A 20,922-nucleotide genomic window follows, 5' to 3' on the forward strand; every position below is an offset into this window, starting at 1 on the left:
GAGAAACATCCAAAACTTAAAAGGCTTTCAGAGAAAAATCAGGAAACACATGACTGTAGAGTGCCTTAATTTCAAAAATAGGATTTGTGTGTTTGAAACACAGGAAATACTTATGGAAATGAGCAAGAACAAACAGTGATACATATCTGCATAATCAGTCCAAAGCTACAAATACATTTTACTATTAGATGTGTATTTTAAAGAATATATAGACTTGATTAAGTATGATATCAAATGTTCAACTTGCAGTCGGTGGGATAGGATAGAGCAACTGAGATGGCATGCATTTTCAAAATAAATAAACAAAAAACAAACAAACAAAAAAACCCCCAAGCAAAGTCAAGAATGAAACAAGTCTTCTCAGTCACCTCTAACGGCACCAAGAGGGCATGAAATCCCAAGCATCTTACAATAAGCATTTATCTCTTGGCCCCTGTCTATTCTTTGACTTCTGTTTTGAGGAGACAAGCAACTATTGTCTGTAGCCTATGAATATTGTCTATTGAATATTGAATATCTGACCTCTGCTAATGCTGAATTTCTCCCATGAGTACTCAGAATATGTGCAAGCAAAGTCCTGCTTAAATCAATATGTGGTAGGTTGCAGGCCTGTGGTGGGCCAGTTCCACAAAGGTGGCTTCACTGTGGGACAACAGCAGGATTTTAAACAGCTCCTACAAAGGGATGAATACTTTTTTGCATCCTTCCACCTTCTGCCTAGAATAGTCATTGAGTGTCTGTGCCACCCTTTTATACTATCTCAAGAATCTGATAAAAAAATACAAAGAAAAATACAAAAAAAATACAAAGAAACTTTGTATTTTTAACAATTTCTTCAATTTGCATAAGGACGTGAGCATGTCTGGACTTGATGGTCATAAAATGAAAAAAAATACACATCTTTAACCAGACTGCTCTTTAACAAAGGTGAAGTAATATTCTTGTGAAGTAGCACAGAACAGTTTTGAATAATATCTGGAGACAGTAATTTGCCTAACACTAGGAGAAGTTTTGTACCTAATGCAGAGCTTGAAGTTGATATCAGATAGATTCTGGTTTTCTATGTCTTGTGCTTATTACATACAAATTATAGTACAAAACCTGTGATACAAAGAAGTCCATTATTTGGTTGCATCAGCCAACTCACTGTCTAAAGACATTATTCTTTAAGTAAATGAATCAATAAGTACAGAAAATGTAAATAATTATTTTGTTATCTAAATGCTGTAAGACATGTAGATGACCATAATTACTTAATTTCAAATGTCTGAAGATAGTTATTTCCTTTCTAGACTAGTAAAGAAAAATCTAACTTATTCACTGTGACACTCCTTTGATCATCATATAGTTATATAATTACACAGTTCAGCTGAACAAAAACACCACCAAAACTGTTTACTATTTATAATGAGCAATTTTTAAAGTTCACCCTTCTTTTTCCACACTGACTAGTTAAAGAGTTTATCCATTTAAATGGATAGCTTCACCATACTTTTTTCTAAATGTAAAATATGAACTATTTTCAGCCCACTCACATAAAGTCTTGATGTATAATATCAAACTCTTTGATTTGTTGCATATGCATTGCAAAATGTCATCTTGTCCTATTTTTAATGGCTATGGCCAGAGTATACTTATGATCATTGCTGATTTAAATCACTGATTTCTTCACACTCAGTATCACTTCAGTATACAAAAGCAGAGTTCTATTGAATTTTAATTTTGCAGAACAGTATTTCAGACTGAGCCTTCTCTTTTCTCTAAAAAGTCAATCAGATTAGTAGTGTGCACTCACAGAGCTCTCAATGAATATAAACTAGAAGGAAGTTGCCTATGTGCTATGCAGAATTGTACAGGCAACTCTCAGTTGTATGTGGGTGTGTAACCCAGGTTGCAGATTAGCAGTGCTATGCTAAAACAAAGCAGAAAAAAAGGAAAAACACCCACCATTCTTCTTTGAACTTCTGATCTCACTTTTTACTTGAGTTTAACTCTATTCCTTGATAAATGTAATACACATAGGAAGCTCTTATCTAATGTGGACATGCTTTGTATTACCTGTGTGTTAGCTTTATGTGGGTTAGTCTACTCCATTGTTAGTTTCAATAATTAAGAACTGACTGTGTAACTATGGAAGAGCCCAGCAGCCCACAGGTTTATTTAACATTTGCTAAAAACCAATTACTTGCCAAACTACCTAACTCACCCCATAAATCATCAGAGTTCCCTTTAATATTATCGTTTTAAACTCATGAGTAATAACAACCTGCTGCAATACTGGATTCTTATAATATAAATAATATGTTGAGATGCTTGAAAGTCAAAGCAAAAGCAAAACAAGTGAACAAACACAATGAACTTAAAAGCAGATAGACAGAGTGGACTCCTCTGGCCCCAAGGCCTAGAGACTGACAAAAAGCCATTTTATAGTAAGACTGTAGCTGTACCAAAAGCCTTGACTTAATTGGCTAATTGTACATTTTATTTATTTAGAGGGTAATTAACACTTTTAAAATACTATGTGCTCTTGGGCAGTGCAACAAAAACAGTGGTTTCCTTGTGAAAAATTTGTGTAAGGGAAAGTTGTTTCCTGCTACCCCCTCCCCATTCTCATTTTTCTCTGCACAATATAAACAGCATGTACTTCATGAGCAAAGCCAAAAGACAAAGATACTCAGTGGGCTAGCCAAACGTCCTAAGATCCATGAACTACAAAGGAAGCTGAGCTGGAAGATACTGGCAATCCATCTCCATCCTCAGGAAGGGAACCCAGACACTGACAGACCCTGGGAAACTGCTGCAGGAGCTTATCTGCTGGGGAGGAGGAATGGCAGAGACACTTCTCAAGGAGCAGGAGAAATACAGTACTCAGTGTATGAAACATTCACTCTTGTAGAAGCATTGAGGGAGAATCTGCTGAAGGACCGGCAGGGCAACAGAGGGCAGGAAAGGAACAGGGGTAGCCAGCCTTTTCTTTAGGGAACCTACTCTTTTTTTTTCTCTCTCATCAGAAAATTAAAACTATTGACTTCACATTACCCATGAGCATTAAAGATCAATGCAGATATAAAATAGTGTGATACTCTTTGCTATTCTGAAAAGGACTAATCTACCAGCCCTGTATTCTAGCTTTGGCAATAGCTTAACTCCTGTACTAAAATGAAAGCAAAAGGCTTTTCATACTGTGACCCAACAGTGTACTGAATTGGAATGAACCTTTTTGCTCCTTTGAATTTATACCTTAATACATTACTTTTGATATGCTGACTAGGATCAAAATGACACTGATGGCAAAAAGTGCAAGCACTGCTTTAATTCATGTATACATACAGTTCTTGTAGGAATCTCTCTAAAACTACTTGACATTGTGTACCAGTGTGTTCCACTGAGTAATAACTTTGCATAAAATGTTACTTTATATGTTGGCTTTTAATTTCACTGAACATCCCCTTGTCCTTTTAATGCTGGAGAAAAATAAAACTAAATACTTCTGTCACAAGATTTCTTACTGGCACAATCCTAAAAATCCACTTAATAAAAAGTACTTGCCCTTTCTCAGATAGCAATACAGTATTGTCATATAGCCAAAGGAATTATATTCATATCAAAAGAAAAACATTTATCAAAATATTTGCTTTCAGACTTGTTTACTGTTTATTATTTTAATTTACATCAGTTGCTGCTTGCAAAACTTCCAGGGAAATAATTTAAATTTTTTTTTCTTTTCCCACTGCATAGTAAACACAGCCTTCTTAGTATTTCAGAAGTATAGTACTATAGAAATGCTAGGGCCTGCTTCTGCTCCAAATGAAGTTAATGGGAAAACACCAACTGACTTTATTAAGAGTTAGGTCAGGCCCCAGATTTGCAGCTTTTGAAATTTCAGTCGAAAATTTTCTGGCTAATCCTCAGAACTGACTACTTCTACAACTATATAATATTTACAACTTTATTTACATGTAGTTCTTTATTACAATATGTAATATCAATGTTCCTTGTAAAGGTTACTATTTTAAAGAAATTAGACTGAAGTTATTGCCAATCAACCTTTTAATAAACTTAAGTGGGATGACTTTCAGAACTTTTCTCAACATACGATTCAGTTTTTATTCACTCCTGCTATCTTTGACAATTGCTTAACTACCTTAATTTCAAAGCCTTTTTCAGTGTAATAAAAATGTCCTTTTGGTAGAAGTTTATTGGTCCCATTTAAAATCACGTTCTGAAACATTCCTATACTGATGAGGACTCATTATTTTAGCAATTTTTCTGTTTCAACACAGTATATAAAGCCATGCCTCTCAACTGATCAACCTCAGTATGAAAGTGTAAGTGAGGTCAAACAGATTGCTCACCAAATCTTTGATCAAGTTGTCTGATCACATATAGACACAACTGTCTGAATTGTTGCATATGTTGTATAATGCTATCATACAAATTTAAACATTTCCATTATTGACTGCTGCTTGTGTACGTAGACATTAACTTGCTGGTCATAAAACTACAACAAAGGACAAGATATACAAATACTAAATTAAGACCTCTAGTCTTGTCTATCCCAAAATTAAGAAAAATCTGCATTCTTTATGACTGATCAACTCATGATTTTGTGCTTCAGTTATACACATTTCCAAAATTAAACTGTGAAGTTAATGTCAAATACTGTGTTGTAACTTTAAATATAACTGACATATTAGAACAGATAGATGGGTAATTATGATAAACTACACAATAGTGCTACTGCAGATAATATAATTTATCAATCCTGTGGTCCCCATCATTCATGCATTTACAGTTTGGGAATACAGTGACTGCAAAGGATAATAATTCATAATGGCTACATTCTCAGTACTTCATGCTAGCTCACTAGACAAAATAAAAAAGGTTAATTGTATAACTGGAAAAATGTAAAATTTTATTCCAAGAAAATTAACAAGCTACACAGGTAAATTTTGGCAAATGCAACTTTATATTGAAATCCACACATCTGTATCTTAAAGAAGGAAAGACTCACAGACTCTAATGTATTTCTAAAATACTAAGAAATCATATTATATGCTTTCACAAGTTAAAACTTAAATAATTTAAAACAACCAATACACCAAAATGTGCAGAAAATATAAACAAGACTGTGCCTTCAGTAGAATAAATGCTTCACAAATTGTGCAAGATATCATACTAAGGCTGCGGTCTCCCCATGACAGCTGTCTTAAAATATAAACATACATCAACTGCCTGTGTCTCCCAGAACAAACTAGAAAGGGCGGCACACCTAGGAAAAAAATCACATAATCCCAGTGATGTGCATATTGATTTTGGGAACCATTGGAGTAAAAAGGAAAAAAGAGGACTAAGTGATCTTTCATGCACTCCCAAATGACTGACCAGAGTTATCGATTCAATTTTCCTTGCTTATTTGCTTCAATGCTAAACAAAATGGAAGATACTAGATAACCCTTTAAGGCAACATGTGTTTATTCTGTATAATTATAACTGTTCAATTATGACTGGATATTATCATTAACGTTGCCTAACAGACTGATATCTAGCTTTTTAAAAAATATAAATAAGAGTCTATTAAACTTTATACCAAATCAGCAAAAAACACAGAATACAGTTAAATGTTAGTAATTTCACTGTTAAGGAAAATGGTAATTAGAAAGAGTAATATATTTGGAGAAAAAAAACTTAAAGTCAAAATCTGAACAAATATACTGCTTTGGAATGCTCCCCAAAACTTACTCACAAGGCAAACAGATTTGTAAGTGTGATAATCCAATAATGCATGGCACATCTTTAATCAGTTACAGTACTTGAGTCCCCAGTTTTCAGTCTTTGCAAAATAATAATTGTATGAAATGTTTTAAAGGTCTTCAGATGTCTAAAATTAGTTTTATCAACACATTAACCTCATATCAACTTAATTTATTAAGATGTCCAATGCTAATCTTTTTGATGTTCTTATTTTATGTAGTGATATACACAGCATTTAGCACTGATACTTAGCACCTGCTACTTTCATAATCTAGATTTCAACCACATAAAGGAATTCAGGGCAGTAGTTCAGTCCTTTGTTCTTAATTACAAACCTTCAGCAGTGGTCAGCAGGAACATGTTTAGGTTTAAAACAGGATTAGAGGTGAGCTATTGCAAAGACTGCAGAATGTTGCCCAAATCCTTACAGCTGCTGACATCCCGTTCTTGATTTTCTCCTCAAGACATGGCTACAGGCCACAATTGCTTAGCAGAGAATGGTAGTGTTTCACAAGGCTAAAGATTTACAGATGCTCCCTCATATAACACAGTAAGGTTCCCTTGGTAACCTGGATTTTCTGCAGTAAAGAAGGGTTGTGCTGAAACAGCGCCTCAGCTCCCTGTTGGAGAAAATGCAGACAAAAGGATTGATTCCAGCTTGGGCAAAACTCATCCAGACAGCGGCTGTTAGAAATCCCCCAGGTACTACAGGCCCTCTTGCAAAAACTCTCCAGTAACAGGCTACCAAATAGGGACCCCACAAGGTCAGAAAGAGGAATGTCATGATGTAGAACATTCTGCTGATTCTCTTCTCCATTTTGAATTCATCTAAAACCAGTAGCCTCCTCCTGCCTGTGGTGTTCGCATTTTGCCTGATTCCCAACAAGGTTGGAGGTGTGGGACCCCTTCCAAATCCAGCCAGCCAATTAGCAGCTGCTTGACCACTCGCTCCAGGACCATGAAAAGTCCAGTTCTGGCTCACTGCTGCAACAAACTGGACTGGCTTCATTTTCCTGCGATCGTGAACAAAAAATATCAGCTTGAGGTAGACAAGCTGTGTGGCTAGGAGGATAAGGGCAAGAAGAAGCATAAATCCCAAGGAATCATTAGCCCTGAAGGAACGATGCTGGAAAGTGCATTGGTCTTCCTCCCTAATGAATGAGTAGGTGCCCACATCTAAAACTGGGGGGAAAGCCATGGCTACAGAGAGAGTCCACACCATACAGATAACAGCCAAACAAGTCCAGAAGGTCAGTCTTTTCGTATAAAAACGGTGGTGGGCAATAGCTAAGTATCTCGTGACGCTTATGCAGAATAACATGAAAGCAGTGTGAAAGCAGGACAAAACCCCCAAAAAGGCAATCACTTTGCAAGTAAGAGTCCCATACGTCCACGTAGAGCCATTTTTTACTGAGGTGAAAACAAAAGGGAAACAAATTGCAGATCTGAGGATATCTGAGCAGCAAAGATCCAACAGGAAGTAGTAAGGAGCTCTATGCAAGGTTTTATCTTTGACTAGCAAAATGGAGATCAGAAGGTTACCCACCACACTGACTCCTATTATGAAACCCAGTGAAGTCAGTTTCAGAAAAGCTGTTAAAGGAGAGAGATTTTGTAAAATGTTGTCAGCTGCATGGCTGTAGTTCGCCATAGATGGATGGATGATATGTATATTGCCTCAGTCAAGTCTCATGATCTATATTTAAGAACAAGGAAAAAATAGATCCATACATCTTACTGAAAATGTAATCCACAAACAGAACTGATCTTGTGTCTAGTCATACAGTACATCCTCTTCTTTCTGATTTGTCATGCCATCAAAATATCTGAAAAAAAATCGAGCTATCAGTTCTTAAGTTAACACAAAATGATGTCAGAAAGTGCTAACAAAGATGTTAATTTATGGAGAACCAAATGAAGTTGTAAATTTGAGTACTATTGTTTATTTTTAAAAAACATGAGGCTTTTTTTTTTTCTGACTATTTAGTATGGTTGACTATTGGCAGATTTGGCATGTTACAGTTTCACGACTGACCAATGCCCCTTATATTTGGTAGCACATTAAATTCCACAGTTAAAGCCTCAGAGATTTTATGAATCAAAAGATTCCCAGTTTGCAAGCCTAAGAGTTAATCATTGACATATTTTTTAAAAAATCCCCAAAGACTGCTGATGCTTTGACATTACCTACATTTATTTTATGGCTACAGTATTTGTCAATGTTTTAAGAGGTAACTGCTGTGTTGATATGGATCACACCCAAAGAAACCCTGCAGAATTTATGTTTTTTAACCCAAGTCACCAAAGCACATTAATCACACAGTGTTAGTTTATGCATTTTGTGAGAAACAGTATTCACTATCCCCCTCCCTCCCTGCTATAAACCATAATTTTATCATTTAAGAGAAACAGGTATCTAGACAGTCGATAGCAGTATGCTTTAGGGTGTCGTCCCCCCGGCCTCCCCCCTCCTTCCCCCGTGCTTTAATGCAAATTGTTAAAGCCTCGGCATAATTCATAATAAGCAACGGTCAGTGTAAATACTGAGCAAAAATAGGCAGCACAGCCAAGATATAATGCCCATCCTTTCGGGAGGGCTAGTTTTGGTTATGCTTAAATAAACACATAAATTGTTTTTGGGTTTTGGGATTTTTTTTTATTTTTTTCAAGCTAATTAGGGCTCCGCGATTCCCATTAATCCTCCCAGTGAATCGTACCAGAACACGTTTCATGCAATAAAATAAAATAAAGAACAGTCTGTTGCTGCCTTTGTTTGGTTTTTTTTTTTTTCCCTCCTGGTTTGGTTTTGTTTTGTTTTTCTTTTTTTCTCCCTCCAGAGCCAGGGACAGGAGCCACAGCAGGCATGATCAGGCTCCTTCGTTATTCACACGAAGTGTTTCCTATGCCACCTCGGGTGTACAAAGGATATTCCCACTGAATCCCAGCAAAATCCTTGCATTCTTACCGTCCACAAAAGAGCCTGATTGCTGCTGTGTAAACAGAGGCTGATCAGATCATGGCATCGTTTTAAAACCATGAAATCAGGCTCCCCCTCCCCCCTCCCGCCAGCCCCGCCGCTCCCCCTCCTCCGTGGAGCTGTCCCCGCGGCGGCCGGCCCTGCCTCCGCACACACAGCCCGCACGCTGTGCACCGCCACTGCTGCCACACTCACACCGCCGCTGACACACGCACTCACGGCCACAGCCGCTCCCCCACGCCCGGCCATGCAGGGCTGGACTGCGCCGCGCTGCAAGGCAGCCCGGGTGCCGCTGCCTGGCATCAGCCGCATCTGCCGGAGCCGTGCGAGAGCCCCCCGCGGCGGGGAGCTGGGGAGAGCGGAAGAGGCATTGTCTGTGAGGGCTTCCATCATGCCACTTCTTTGGAAATAAGCCCCGCACCCCTGAGCGGGAGAGCCCTCCCAGCACGCACCTGCAGCCGCGGCAGCCCTCGGAGCCCCCAGCCCCTCTCCTCCTACCTGTTGGTGCCGGAGATCCCCACATGCCAGAGCTGCTCCTTCCCGCCGACCGGGGGCTGCTTTACCCTGGCGATCTTTCCTATTCTCCTCTACCGTCACTCATTCTTCTTTCTCTCAATCCTTTTCCTTTTTTTTTTTTTTTTAAATTTCTTTTTTTTTTTTTTTTTTTTTTTTTTTTTTTGCCTCGGTACCTTGGCTGAGGATCCAGTCAGTGGCTCGGGCGGCGCATGCTCACCGCGCCTCCCCCCTGCGCGCCGAGCCCCGTCCTCCCCTGTCGCAGCGCCACAATCTCTCCCTGTAACGCAGCGGCGGCGGCCGCCTCAATGAGGGCACGGCGAGCTCGGCGGCGGCAGCTGCTGCTGTCTCAGAGAGGGCACGGCAACCTCCGCGGTAGCAGCAGCGTCCTCAGTGGTGTGCAGGCAGCCCCGGCGGCAGCAGCCTTCTCAGTGAGGGGAAGGCAGCATCCTCAGTGACGGGAAGGCAGCCTCCTTGGCAGCACGTTCCCATCGCGATGTATAGCCGAGCTGGATTTATTGGCGAGCCTGGGCAAGCCAGTGAGGAGAGGGAGGGGAAGGAATTAGGTCCTGCGCTCCTTGTTTATGCCTCTGGGCTCCCCCTCCCGCCCCACTCGCTTACAACGGGGGTCTGGAAGCGCCCGCCGCGCTGCGCGTCGCAGCCTGTCAGGAGAGGGACCGGGCGGTTTCTTCAGCTGCCGCTGCTTGATCCTCCCGCTGGTGGCTCGTTTTCCTTCCTCCCGATTCCCACCCGGTGAATTCCTTCTTCCTGACCCCCGAGCCAGGGAGGGCTCCTTTTACAAGTGCCGTTGTTCGCGGAGGGCGCATTCGCCGCGGGGCCGTGAGGACACCGCACCTTTCCCCCCGGCAGCCCGTGGAGCAGCTTTCCGACGCGCAGCCCGAAGCCGGCGCAGAGCTGTCAGCGCGCTCGCTGCATGGCGGCGGGGACGGATCTGGTGTCAGCCTGTTCCGTCCGCGGCAGGGCCGGCGTTCCCCCTCGGCGCGCAGGGCGGCGGCGGCGCCCGCCGCGGAGGAGCGCCCGCCCGAGCCGGCGGCCGGCGGGGATCGATCCCGAGCCGTCCCGATGATGTCATGCGGGCCGGTGGGCCGGGGCGGCGGCGCCGGGAGGCGGCGGGCTGTGGCCTGGGCCGCCGCAGGGGCCTCCCGCCGGCCCCCGCACCCGCTGGCACTGACCCTCGCTGGTGCCACCGCGGCAAAAGCGGGAGGAAGCGGGAAGGGTTGGGATCCCTCCGCCCTCCCGCCTCTTCGGTTTGTATGGAAGTTTATCCGGGAGAAGTGGGAACACGAAAGCCGTGCCCCAAGAGTAATTGGCTTTGGCTGGAAGGCAGCTGAGGAACAGCTTGTTTTGGGTCGAGAGATTTGGATCCTGAGGAACTTCTCTGGGAGCTTCCATTCAAGCCAGAATAAATCCTTCTGTGGGACAGATTTATAGGGTTGATTCATAATGTGTGTCACATCTTTGAGCCCGTTAGTAGACTACAGGCATTTTTTAAGGCTGTCATCAGTTTTGGGTTCTTTTTTTTTTGACATTCACTAAAAGGCGTTGGAATTGGTTGCCAAAATTAGCTTCAGTAGTAGCCTGACCAAGCCTAGAGGTCTGCAACCACTGGAAAATACACTTATTTAAAACCAACATTGCAGTATTTTAACCATGTGACTTGTTTCAGATAAAATTTATTCTTGGGCAGAAAACTGACACAAAGCTTAGGTACCACACGATTTTAAATTCTTTTCTGCAAATGTAATTATGAGGACATGATGGTGCCCATCTATGGGGTGGCAGGTGTTAGGTCCCTTTTGAAAAACTGGCATTTTGGGTGGTTGTTAAAGTTAGTACAAGTTGCACTTCTCATGTCACAATCACCTAAGCTATGCAGATACCCTCCAGGCATCCTTTCTTTGTTGTTAAATATATGTAGCCACAGTGACACAAACAATGACCTTTGAAGTAATTCTTAAAATGTGAAGGGCAAGGAAGTAGCTTTAATGATCTGTCTAATGTAGCAAAGAGTTCTCTAAATGCCATGCATGAAAATGAAACATTTGCAAAGTAGGATTAGGAAGATTTATAATATGTGGTACTGAATGACTGTAGTATGGTCATGGTCAGGACCAAATACACTCTGATATGTGTAAGAATGATGATGTTTTTAGGAGTAAACAATGCAACACAATCATCATTGTAAAAAAATAGATCCAGTGCCGTAGGATTTAACTTTTTTCTGTCTGGGCTTTCTTTTAGAGATGTTACAAAATTTGTTGCTATATAACATTTTAAAACTTGCTCTCCTTTTAGACATGTAGCAAACTACTTAGAAGTAATCTGTGAACTTCAGAATTCATTCAGTGTTCAACCACCAGTTCAGCATAAATCCATTTGTCTTCATAGGCGTAACCTGAGAACAAGTGTTCTAATTTTGTTCAACAAAATACAGATATCAAGATTGAAGTGACACATAACAAAGTTAGTTTCCTATCATTGCTGAGAAATAGATGCATTAGGGAACAGGTTATCTCATTCTGAGACACAAATCCATGATATGGCTTGAACTCCATTCTGTTTGTTGTAAGGGTAGAGTCAGTCAACAGAAACTTTTGTCACAAAGTAAGAGAGTGGAGTGACATAATGTCTCATTACCTGTTTCACAGGTAGCAGGTCACGTCCTCCATGTAGGGAAAAAAAATCCAAGAGTCATGAGGCTGAGAATCTGGAAGGTGAAGGCAGATGTCAGACAAAGATGGCTCCAGGAAGTAAGAACAATTGGAAGGCAGGGAGAAGAGCTATGTAAGGACAGGTGATGACATCTGTGCTAGCTAGTTCTTCAAAATAGCTGGCCTAGAGATATGAAAGTTTCAGGAAAAAAAGTGTGAGGCAGCCCATGTTGCAAAGTGAGTGGATTAGGGGTAGCTAAGAAGAATTTCTTGGGGTTTTGACACAAGAAAAGATCCTAAATCTTTAATAAATTGCCCACCACACAGTATAAGGGGGGTAACTCTAAGGGCAACACAAAGGAGACTCCAAAACACAGAGGACCTGTGATCCCAAACAAACATATCAGAAGTGATTACTCTTAGGGAAATAAATATCTTTCCTTGACTTTTTGTTTTTTTTCTTTTCCTACTTATGTACTGCTCTGCCCCATAAAGGAAGGGTAGAAGGAAAGCATGTAAGTGGAGTACAAGCACAAGAGGGTTCATGTTCCTCATTAGAGTTACCAGCAGATTGATTAGAACTTTCACTAGAAAATGAGAGAAGAAAGACAATTTTGCTGATTTTCTGATTTAGATCAAAGATGAGAACCATCTCCAGGTTTGGACAGCTCTGCTATAAAGTTCTTGAGAGCTATGGTACAGAGCTCTTTCATTTTCTCCTGTTTGAGTTATTTAATTATCATGGCCAAGAAAATAACTGGTGAAATACTCAGCGTTGTTGGTGGTGACTGAGGATTCTGTATTGCAAGTCTTTGGGTTTTTTTCAAAATTAGGTTATATTCAAGAATGACCAAGGAACACTTTTTAGTTAATTAGATCCACTACGTCCATTTCCAGATCAAGACAGTATTTTTGGAGAACCCTACTTTGATATTCTCAGTCTTTGATATCATCTGCAGGTCTGGGAAGTTCACTCCCACGAGGTGATGGTTGGGTGCACAGGGCCAAGGAGCCAGGAACCTGAGTGCAGAAACGGGGCACAGTTAAAACTATTGCAGAGGAATTTTTTGGTGTGTAAGCAGCATTTGGGGTACTTGCCATCTATTTCTTTTGAGGATATGTGCCCTGAAATTTTGTACTACCGTTGTGAACCAGGTGAGGATGCTGGATGATTCCCAGTGTTTTGAACCTTTTCCTCAGAATGGAAGAGGTTTTTGAGAAGTCTGACACTGAGAAATCTCACTAATGGAGTCTGAGTTTGATACTGTGTAAGAAGAAAGGCTAGTGATGACAGTTGGAAAGATGGGGTGAAATATTGTCCTCACTAAGGTCAGTAATGTCTCTCAATTATTTCAGTGGAATGAGGATTTCAGCATGGGGCCAGAAGTTGTCAATAGCTAAAATCTAAAATACTCAAGTCCCTTTTGTCTTGAACATTTCAGTAACTAATGTCTTAAAATTTGTATATATGCGGTGTCAACCCATTCTACATAATGTAAATTTAAGTGCTGTAGGATTTTCCAATATTTCTACAACACAGGAGAGCTAATCTACAAGATGTGCCCACCCCTGTGCAGAGGCCAGCACAAGATTTATGTATTGCTTGAGAAACTGTGATAGATGCTACTAAAGTTCATCCTTTTCAAAGGGCTCAAGGAATTTTTTCAAGGGAACTTTCTTGCCTGTGCAGTAGATCTGTGCAGCTTTGGAGTAGTATTTAAGTAGGACTTATATAATACAGAGACCTGTGTGGGACCCCTGCACAATAGAGAATGTCACCTGCAATATATTTAGTTCTTATCCTTAGTAAAGTGTTTTCAGAGGAAAGACATTTGTTGGCAGTGTCTGGCTCCTGGGTTGGCTCTCGACACAAACGTAAATTTCACCCCACACTGAAAATTTCTTTAGTGGTCTCTGCATAAGTGATGCACGTTTTCACCTACAACAAAATTATATTCATGTGACTATAACAATTCTTAAGGATAATAATTACATTTTTTAATGTTAACATTTAGCCACACCCTGTGATGTTTTATAAATATTTCTCAAAAACATTTAATTCAGTATGAAAGAATTCATAGTTGCCTTTGAAAATTAATTTTGGTTCTTAAAAGTAGATCTATATTGCACTTTTACAAAGGAATAAATGAAGATTTAAATGCAAATACACTTATTTGACAAACATATGAATAATGTTTTGTCTTGCAGAGGAAAACTGCTCTGTGTGACTAATGGGAGTGAGGCATCTATATGCTTCTAAAAATCCCTTTAGATCCTTACCTGTATCCTTAGGCTTCTAAATATCTTTTACCAGTTTGTTCACTAGGACTGCATTTGAAAGACTGGACACATCTTTTGCGTCTAGGTTTTGTAGATAAACTGCTACATCATTGTTGCAGTGTTAAGTTTAGTTATTGTGCAATTTAGGTAGTGTGGACATGGAATTACTTGACTTCACTTGCATATCAGGTACTTAAAACTGAAAATTAACTTGATGGTGGCCATGAGTAATTAACAATGTTAAATTTCATTGCTAATTACTTGTGCCTGCAGAAAGATAAGGTGCATTTTTAAATTGCTGGACTTCAGGAATGGTGGCTTTACATATATGAGTAGAAGGAAAAAAGAGAAAAAAGAGTATTAGTGAGTCAAAGAAAGGTTCATATGCTGTCTCTGTTGTTTGTGCACCATATATGTATTGTCCTGTGCTGAAGAATTACCAAAATGCTTGTTTTCACAGCCAAGAATGAGTGATAACTTAAAAAAGATAAAGCCAGTCACATCCATAGTAATGCAGATCAATGACTGAGCTCCATGGAAGGAAAGAAAAAGGAACTTCATAGTATCTGAAGAAGTGGTTTCAAGAAGATACATTTGTTGAGATAGTATTTTTGAATGGTTGAGAACACTTGAGAGTATTTCTCTAATATTTTCATCTTGGATCTCTCCATGCAAATATGTAAATAATGTAATATTCAATATGTAATCTTTATGCAACTTGTTTAGTTCAAGTTTTGGGTTGTTTGGGTAGATTTTTTTCATAGTGGAGGATGGTCATTATTTTGTATGTATGTATAACAAGTCTTTTAGTGTGAATTATTCTGAACTTGCAGTTTTGCTTGTGGGAAGCATTGAAATTCTTATTACATTAACAGTTTTAGTTAATATGGGCAGCACTGTAAAGATGCCTCAGTAGCAGTGCCTACAGCAGGACCCTGATCTACTGACCTCAGGAAGACTATTTTTACCTGCACACCTAGGGAGGAGAAAGAACCTCTTGCTGGAACATCAAGAGAATGTGAACCAAGCTTAGTGGAGTTCCTTCTATATCCAGTCTCTTCACTCTCTTTCTATGCCAGAAAGCCTGTTGGTGTTTTGGTAATTGAATGTGGAACAGGAGGGAGAATACTTTATTCTTTCTCTATACAAAAAATAAAATACCATTCCTTAAAAATCTTGTAGATGGGATTTGTTGAAGCATATGCATAGACACAAGGAATAGTCTTACAGAAATAGTGATTCATTTATTTAATGTATTTTCATCTGCTGTTTAATTAATGCAATTAATTGTAGATCTTTTAGTATAATCTACAATACAATATGTCTTTCAACTACTGTAAGTACATTCCATTCACTATTTGTTTTTCTCTGCATGACATACGGTAATGCAAATACATCACAGTGGTACAATTCAACAACCAAAATATTTGAAAACAGTTGAACACATTAGGAATTCATGACTAAATCACCAATGGGTGAAAAGCATGATTTTTTGTGTGAGGCTTATCTAACAAATAATATGAAAACAATCTGGTGAGAAACAGGTAGAAGGTATTCTGGGATTTAGAAGTTGAGTTGGGAGCACTGACCCAGGGTCATGCTAATGATATTTTATTTCTGGTGCACAGCCAAGCAACCTTGGCCTCTTCAGTGACTGTTCTCCTATCTTACCATATGACACTGTATCATTGTCTTTTAGGAAGAAGGGGAGCATTCCCATACAAGACAAGATTTCCTGCAAGTCAGCACCACTGACATGGAAAGCTCTGTTAATTTTCTGCAGTAGGGGAATCTGTTACAGTGATTTTGGAAGTGTTGTCTGGTAGCTTTAGAAAGCCTGTAGATTTTCTTTCTTAAACAAAGTGGTTTGTGGTTTTTGTGCACCTCACCCCTTCTATGTTTCATAGAACCCCTATGTCTCATAGTCCTTTTGTCTGTGCGATTTTAGCATTTGATTTTCAGTAAAATGCTTTCCCACAGCAATACAATATTCCTGGTTTACCTTGCTAAATGGAAATTCAGCTAACTCTGCTGAAGCATAGAGCAGCTCTGCAGTGTCATGGTCATTAACAGTGCCAATCACAGCATTCAGGAACACATTTTTCCTATCACCATTACAGGCGCCAGTGGAACACTGTGGAGCAAAATGAATGGGGTTAGTGACATTACAGAAGAGAATGCTTGCCTTGAGAGACAAACTTGAAAATGCTTGAGAGACAGGGGAGAGATGACTTCTTCCAGCTGAGTTGTGTCCAACATTTTTATGCATCCAGTATAAAGCAAAGACAGACTTATGTGAGATGCACATAACTTTACCTCTTATGTAAACCTAGTCTATCCCAAGCTTTTTCATAGTTTTCCAGCATGTATAGATATATGCAGAATATTCTTTGGCTGGGTTAGCAGGTTGTTCTCCCATCTCTTTTAGTGCTGTTGGTTCACTAGAGATTATTAGGAGTAGTTGGGGCCTAATGAAAGGAGTGATAATGGTTCATTATTTTTCATGTACCTTCTGTCATGAAGCTATATAATGCCTAAGTGAATTTATGCATATTTCTTCCCTTCCTTCTCTTTAAATCTGAAGGCTGATTTTAGTGAAGTCTGATACATGAGCAGAGAGGTCTCAGAGGCAGGTGAGGTTCCTATAAATTTTGTGAATGTAGGTGTTGGCTGCTTGTCCTAGAGTTTACCTTTTCCTCTTGGCTGGCCTCCAGTTTCAGACTGGCCACCACTCCCTAGGGACCCTGGTCTGTAACTGAGGCTTCAGCATACAGTGATTCATCTGCTGGTCAAAATTGGTCACGACCTGGAGTTTTAATCCCTTTCTCATTCAGGTGTCTTGGTGACCAGGCTTGGCTATGCTCAGCTGTGCAGCCAGACAGGACCCTGGAAATGTCACTGCGTGGTTTCTGCATCCGGGGCAGAATGGCAGGTAGCAAAGGCCATGCTAGTTTTGTGTCAGGCTGCACATCCTATTGACTGTTCAGTATCAAACTGATCCACGGCGACACTGCTGAGCTCCTCTTGCCTCTTCTGCAGTTACTGCACCATTTCTCCCTGTGCTCATGGAATTATTTGCATGACTGTTATCAGTGCATAGGGATATATGTCAAATCAATCATTTTTCTAGAGCTGGGATATATAAATACTTCCATTTTCTGCTATCTTTAAGGTATGTTAGAGGTGAACCATGGAATGGACAGTATGTTGTATGATTAGAGAGACTATTTGACAATAGAATTTTCTATTTCTAGCAATATACTGAGGGGGGATTTAAAAATAATAGGATAAAATAGGATAACTGTCACTGACATCTTTCAAAGCCATCTTTTAGGCTGTGCTTAGGGACAAAAATTAACAGTGTCAATGTAAGAGATATTTATTTTTTGCTGATATGACCAGTTCACATCTAGGCATTAGTCATCCTAAAAACCTATTGTTCAAGTTTTAAGTTAATACATACAGTATACACATTTTTTATATATATATAGATATATAAACATGCATACATATATATATATATACACACATACACACACACACATATATATACATACATATATATATGTGTGTATATATATATATGGATGGGTGGATATTATATACATGTATATATACGTGTATTATATAGTGTTTAATGACTCTGTATTGATTTAAAGCTCTGCAAAGAAGATATAAATTGTTTTACATACTGCTGAATGATAATTGCTTTGAATGCACAAAATTGAGACAATGGAGAGTCAAATCTGTAATGTCTCAGGTGGAGGGTGAACATTGTTTTCAACAGTTACCACAATTATATGTTCTACTGCCAAGCTTCAGCTCTTATGATCTAGAAAGTGAAAATAGTTTTGGATATTCATGTCAGATCAGCTGTTAACTGTTCACTGCAAATAATTTGATACCTAGAACCTTATGCCATGGTCCCATTTTGTCAGTTTGTTGGATATTAAACATGAAATAATCTTATTTATATGTAGAATAAAGAGAAATAAGCTTTGTACTTGTGAGATGAGGAGAACAATCTCTCTCAATAAAGGCAGGTCATCTTGTTAAGAAACACAACAGTTTGAATTCTGCAGATATTATCAGAACAGCACTGTGAGGGCACAGTAGGAGGAACTGCATGAATCCAGCTCTGATGTAACTCTAAAACTGTAAATATTAATTTACCACTGCATTGCCTCTTTCATGGAGGTATGAAAGAATAAACATTTTTTTTGAAATGTCACCTACAAAACTAGTCAAGCCTAATAGTAGCAAATGGCAGCATCTTTTGCTAAATTGGACTAGTATTTGCATGTGGTCAGGCAATGTTTGAGTGTGGTATTTAAAGTAAAGAGTGAAACATTGAGCAGAATCAGGATGTTTCACTGTGCTAGATAAGACAGTCTTCTGGCAGGAGAAATCCATGGGATCTGATTCCAGCTACACAGATTGTTTAATGCTGGTTGTATTTTGTTTTCTGATTTATTACATAATGTCAGGCTATGGAGCTGAGACCTGGACCTAAGCCTTGCCCTAAGAGGCAGGTATCTGAATAATGGAAGTCAGTCTTATTTGCCCACATCCCACTCTCCCTCTCTCATTGCTCTTGCATTTTTATGGACTCTGAAGAGTCCAGGATAAACAGGAGACCATGTTTTCCAGGACTGTACTGTCTAGTGCTTTAGAGAACTTTTTTTGGAGGTGGGAGACTGGGCTTGAATTCCGGATCTTTATTTTGTACAATGTCAGTAAGTACTAAGTGGAAAAAAAGCTGGGTTTCCTGCAGCATTTGGGCATTGACTGGACTCGGCACTGCTGCTGAGTGCAGTTACCTGAACACACCACTCAGCTCAGACTCTTGTAGGGACATTGCTGGAAGCAAGACATTTAGGTTCTGCTCTGTTTCACATCTGGACCACTGGGATTCTGCACTGCACACTCTTGGTCAGTTCTATGTGAAAGGGAAGCCTGTGATCTCACGTCTGAAGGGCAAATGTCAAATGTCAATTGAAAAGTTAGCACTGATAAGTCTCTGTTGCTGCAGTGAGAGATATCTGTGTCCTTTTTTGAGTTCTGCTCAAGTAATATTTTAGATAATTAAACTACCTCTTAAGCTCTTACAGTTCCTCATTGCATAATTTCATTAAGTCTCATTGTACTTATTTGTTCTCCATTATTAAAACAAAAAGTAGAAATAAGAGATCCAAATACTATTAATCCCGTTTTCCTAATCTGAGATATGTACGTGGACAAAAATATGCTCTTTTAATGAGTCAACATACCAGCTCCTCACAGTACAGTACCAGCAGTAACCAAGTAAAACATACCTGTTGTGTAATTCTGTGCTGCATTGTAAATTTGGTATTAATGTAATGCTTCAAAAGCTAACAGAACATTTAGTTGATATACTGTATCTGTCTATTATGTATAATATTTCTTCATAAATATGCATGCATAACAAAACTGGCAATTTGAAGAATTTATGTAAAACTTATGAATTCTCTTTCAAATTACAGGTTTTCAAGATATATCTGTTTCAACCTGCATGCTCTATGTTGATGAAAAGAAAGAAGTTCTTTCTTTTCTCCTAACCTTTTTAGTGTACTGAATTTTCAAAGGACACTGCCACAAGGCCAACCATGGAACACAATGAAATGCTGGCAAGCTGAAATAAGATGGAAGACCTTCAGACATAAAGAGGTGGCAATTGCTCAAGGATGATTTATATTCCCATGTAGATTAGTTACCAAAACATGGATCACATCTTGGGAAAGCCTGGTGATGCTGGAAGAGAAGTAGAAAAAGGGAAGAGAAACAAAAATTTAAAAAGGGAAGGTATCTTAATGGCCATTCTGGAGTAAGACACAAGAAATAAGAAGAAAAACTTGTTGCCGGAATGTAAGAAGTTATTTTCTACCTTCACAGCCAGACAGAGACCGTTGAAAACATAAAATTAGTGGAATTACAGGGTTAGATTCAAATTAATTTTTGACCAATTTAGGCAAACCCAGTTAGGCAATAAATGGAGCTGGGATAACCTTTGATGGATACAGTGAGAAGTTGGAGAGAGTGAAAGTAAAGGCCTTAATTATTAAACTTTCAGACTTCTGGTATACTTGGCAGTCTTGAAATGCAATTATGAACATACTTAAACTAAAACTCTTTTAAGGTGAGATAGGTTTGCAACCCTTAAGCTCTTTAACCTTTACTTAAAAATCTGTTAATTTGAGGTATGGATATTTAAATATGGCTTCTACTGAACAGATACACTTTCAAAACAGAAAGCAAAATAATGCTTTTTAATATAAAAGGCCTACATGTTAATGCCTGGGGGCTTCTGAAATTGAAAAATACAAGAGTAAGAGGATGAATAATTGCTTGTACTAATAATATGTTGAGACTTTAACATTGAACTTCCAAGTGCTAGAATGAATAAAGAGATACAAGTCTAGTAGACTTTGACTCAGCATTATGGTTTAAGGCTTAGGTATGCTGTGATGTGAAAAAAAGTGCATTAGATCGAAGTTTTGAGAAAGGATTTTTTAAGACTCTCTACCAGGGGATGGTGGAAGATTTGTTCTGGTCTGTTCAATGTGAGCATCCTAGAAGGAACTTTTAGAACCAGTGTAGTTTATGTGTTTCTGTTACTTTGGTGGTAAGTTTAAAGAAATGTATCTACTTAAAATACTCTTTACAAATGTCCCAGTTTCATAAAAACTACATCTTTCTCTGCCTTTG

The 20,922-nt window shown here is 39.3% G+C and overlaps 1 protein-coding gene across 1 annotated transcript; it reads right to left on the reverse strand.

Moving 5' to 3' along the window:
• Positions 1–4,950: 4,950 nt before the first annotated feature.
• On the reverse strand, positions 4,951–8,789 carry GPR85 (G protein-coupled receptor 85). The gene is made up of 2 exons (XM_088055809.1): positions 8,720–8,789; positions 4,951–7,580 (listed from the first exon to the last, which is right to left on the reverse strand). The coding sequence occupies exon 2, from the start codon at positions 7,403–7,405 to the stop codon at positions 6,293–6,295; it is 1,113 nt and encodes a 370-aa protein (XP_087911935.1). The 5' UTR covers positions 7,406–7,580; positions 8,720–8,789; the 3' UTR covers positions 4,951–6,292.
• Positions 8,790–20,922: the final 12,133 nt, after the last annotated feature.

Source organism: Pseudopodoces humilis, chromosome 5 (genome assembly GCF_049639895.1).
Source record: "Pseudopodoces humilis isolate 2021_Gansu_Grassland_sample_001 chromosome 5, ASM4963989v1, whole genome shotgun sequence".
Lineage (NCBI taxonomy): Eukaryota > Metazoa > Chordata > Aves > Passeriformes > Paridae > Pseudopodoces > Pseudopodoces humilis.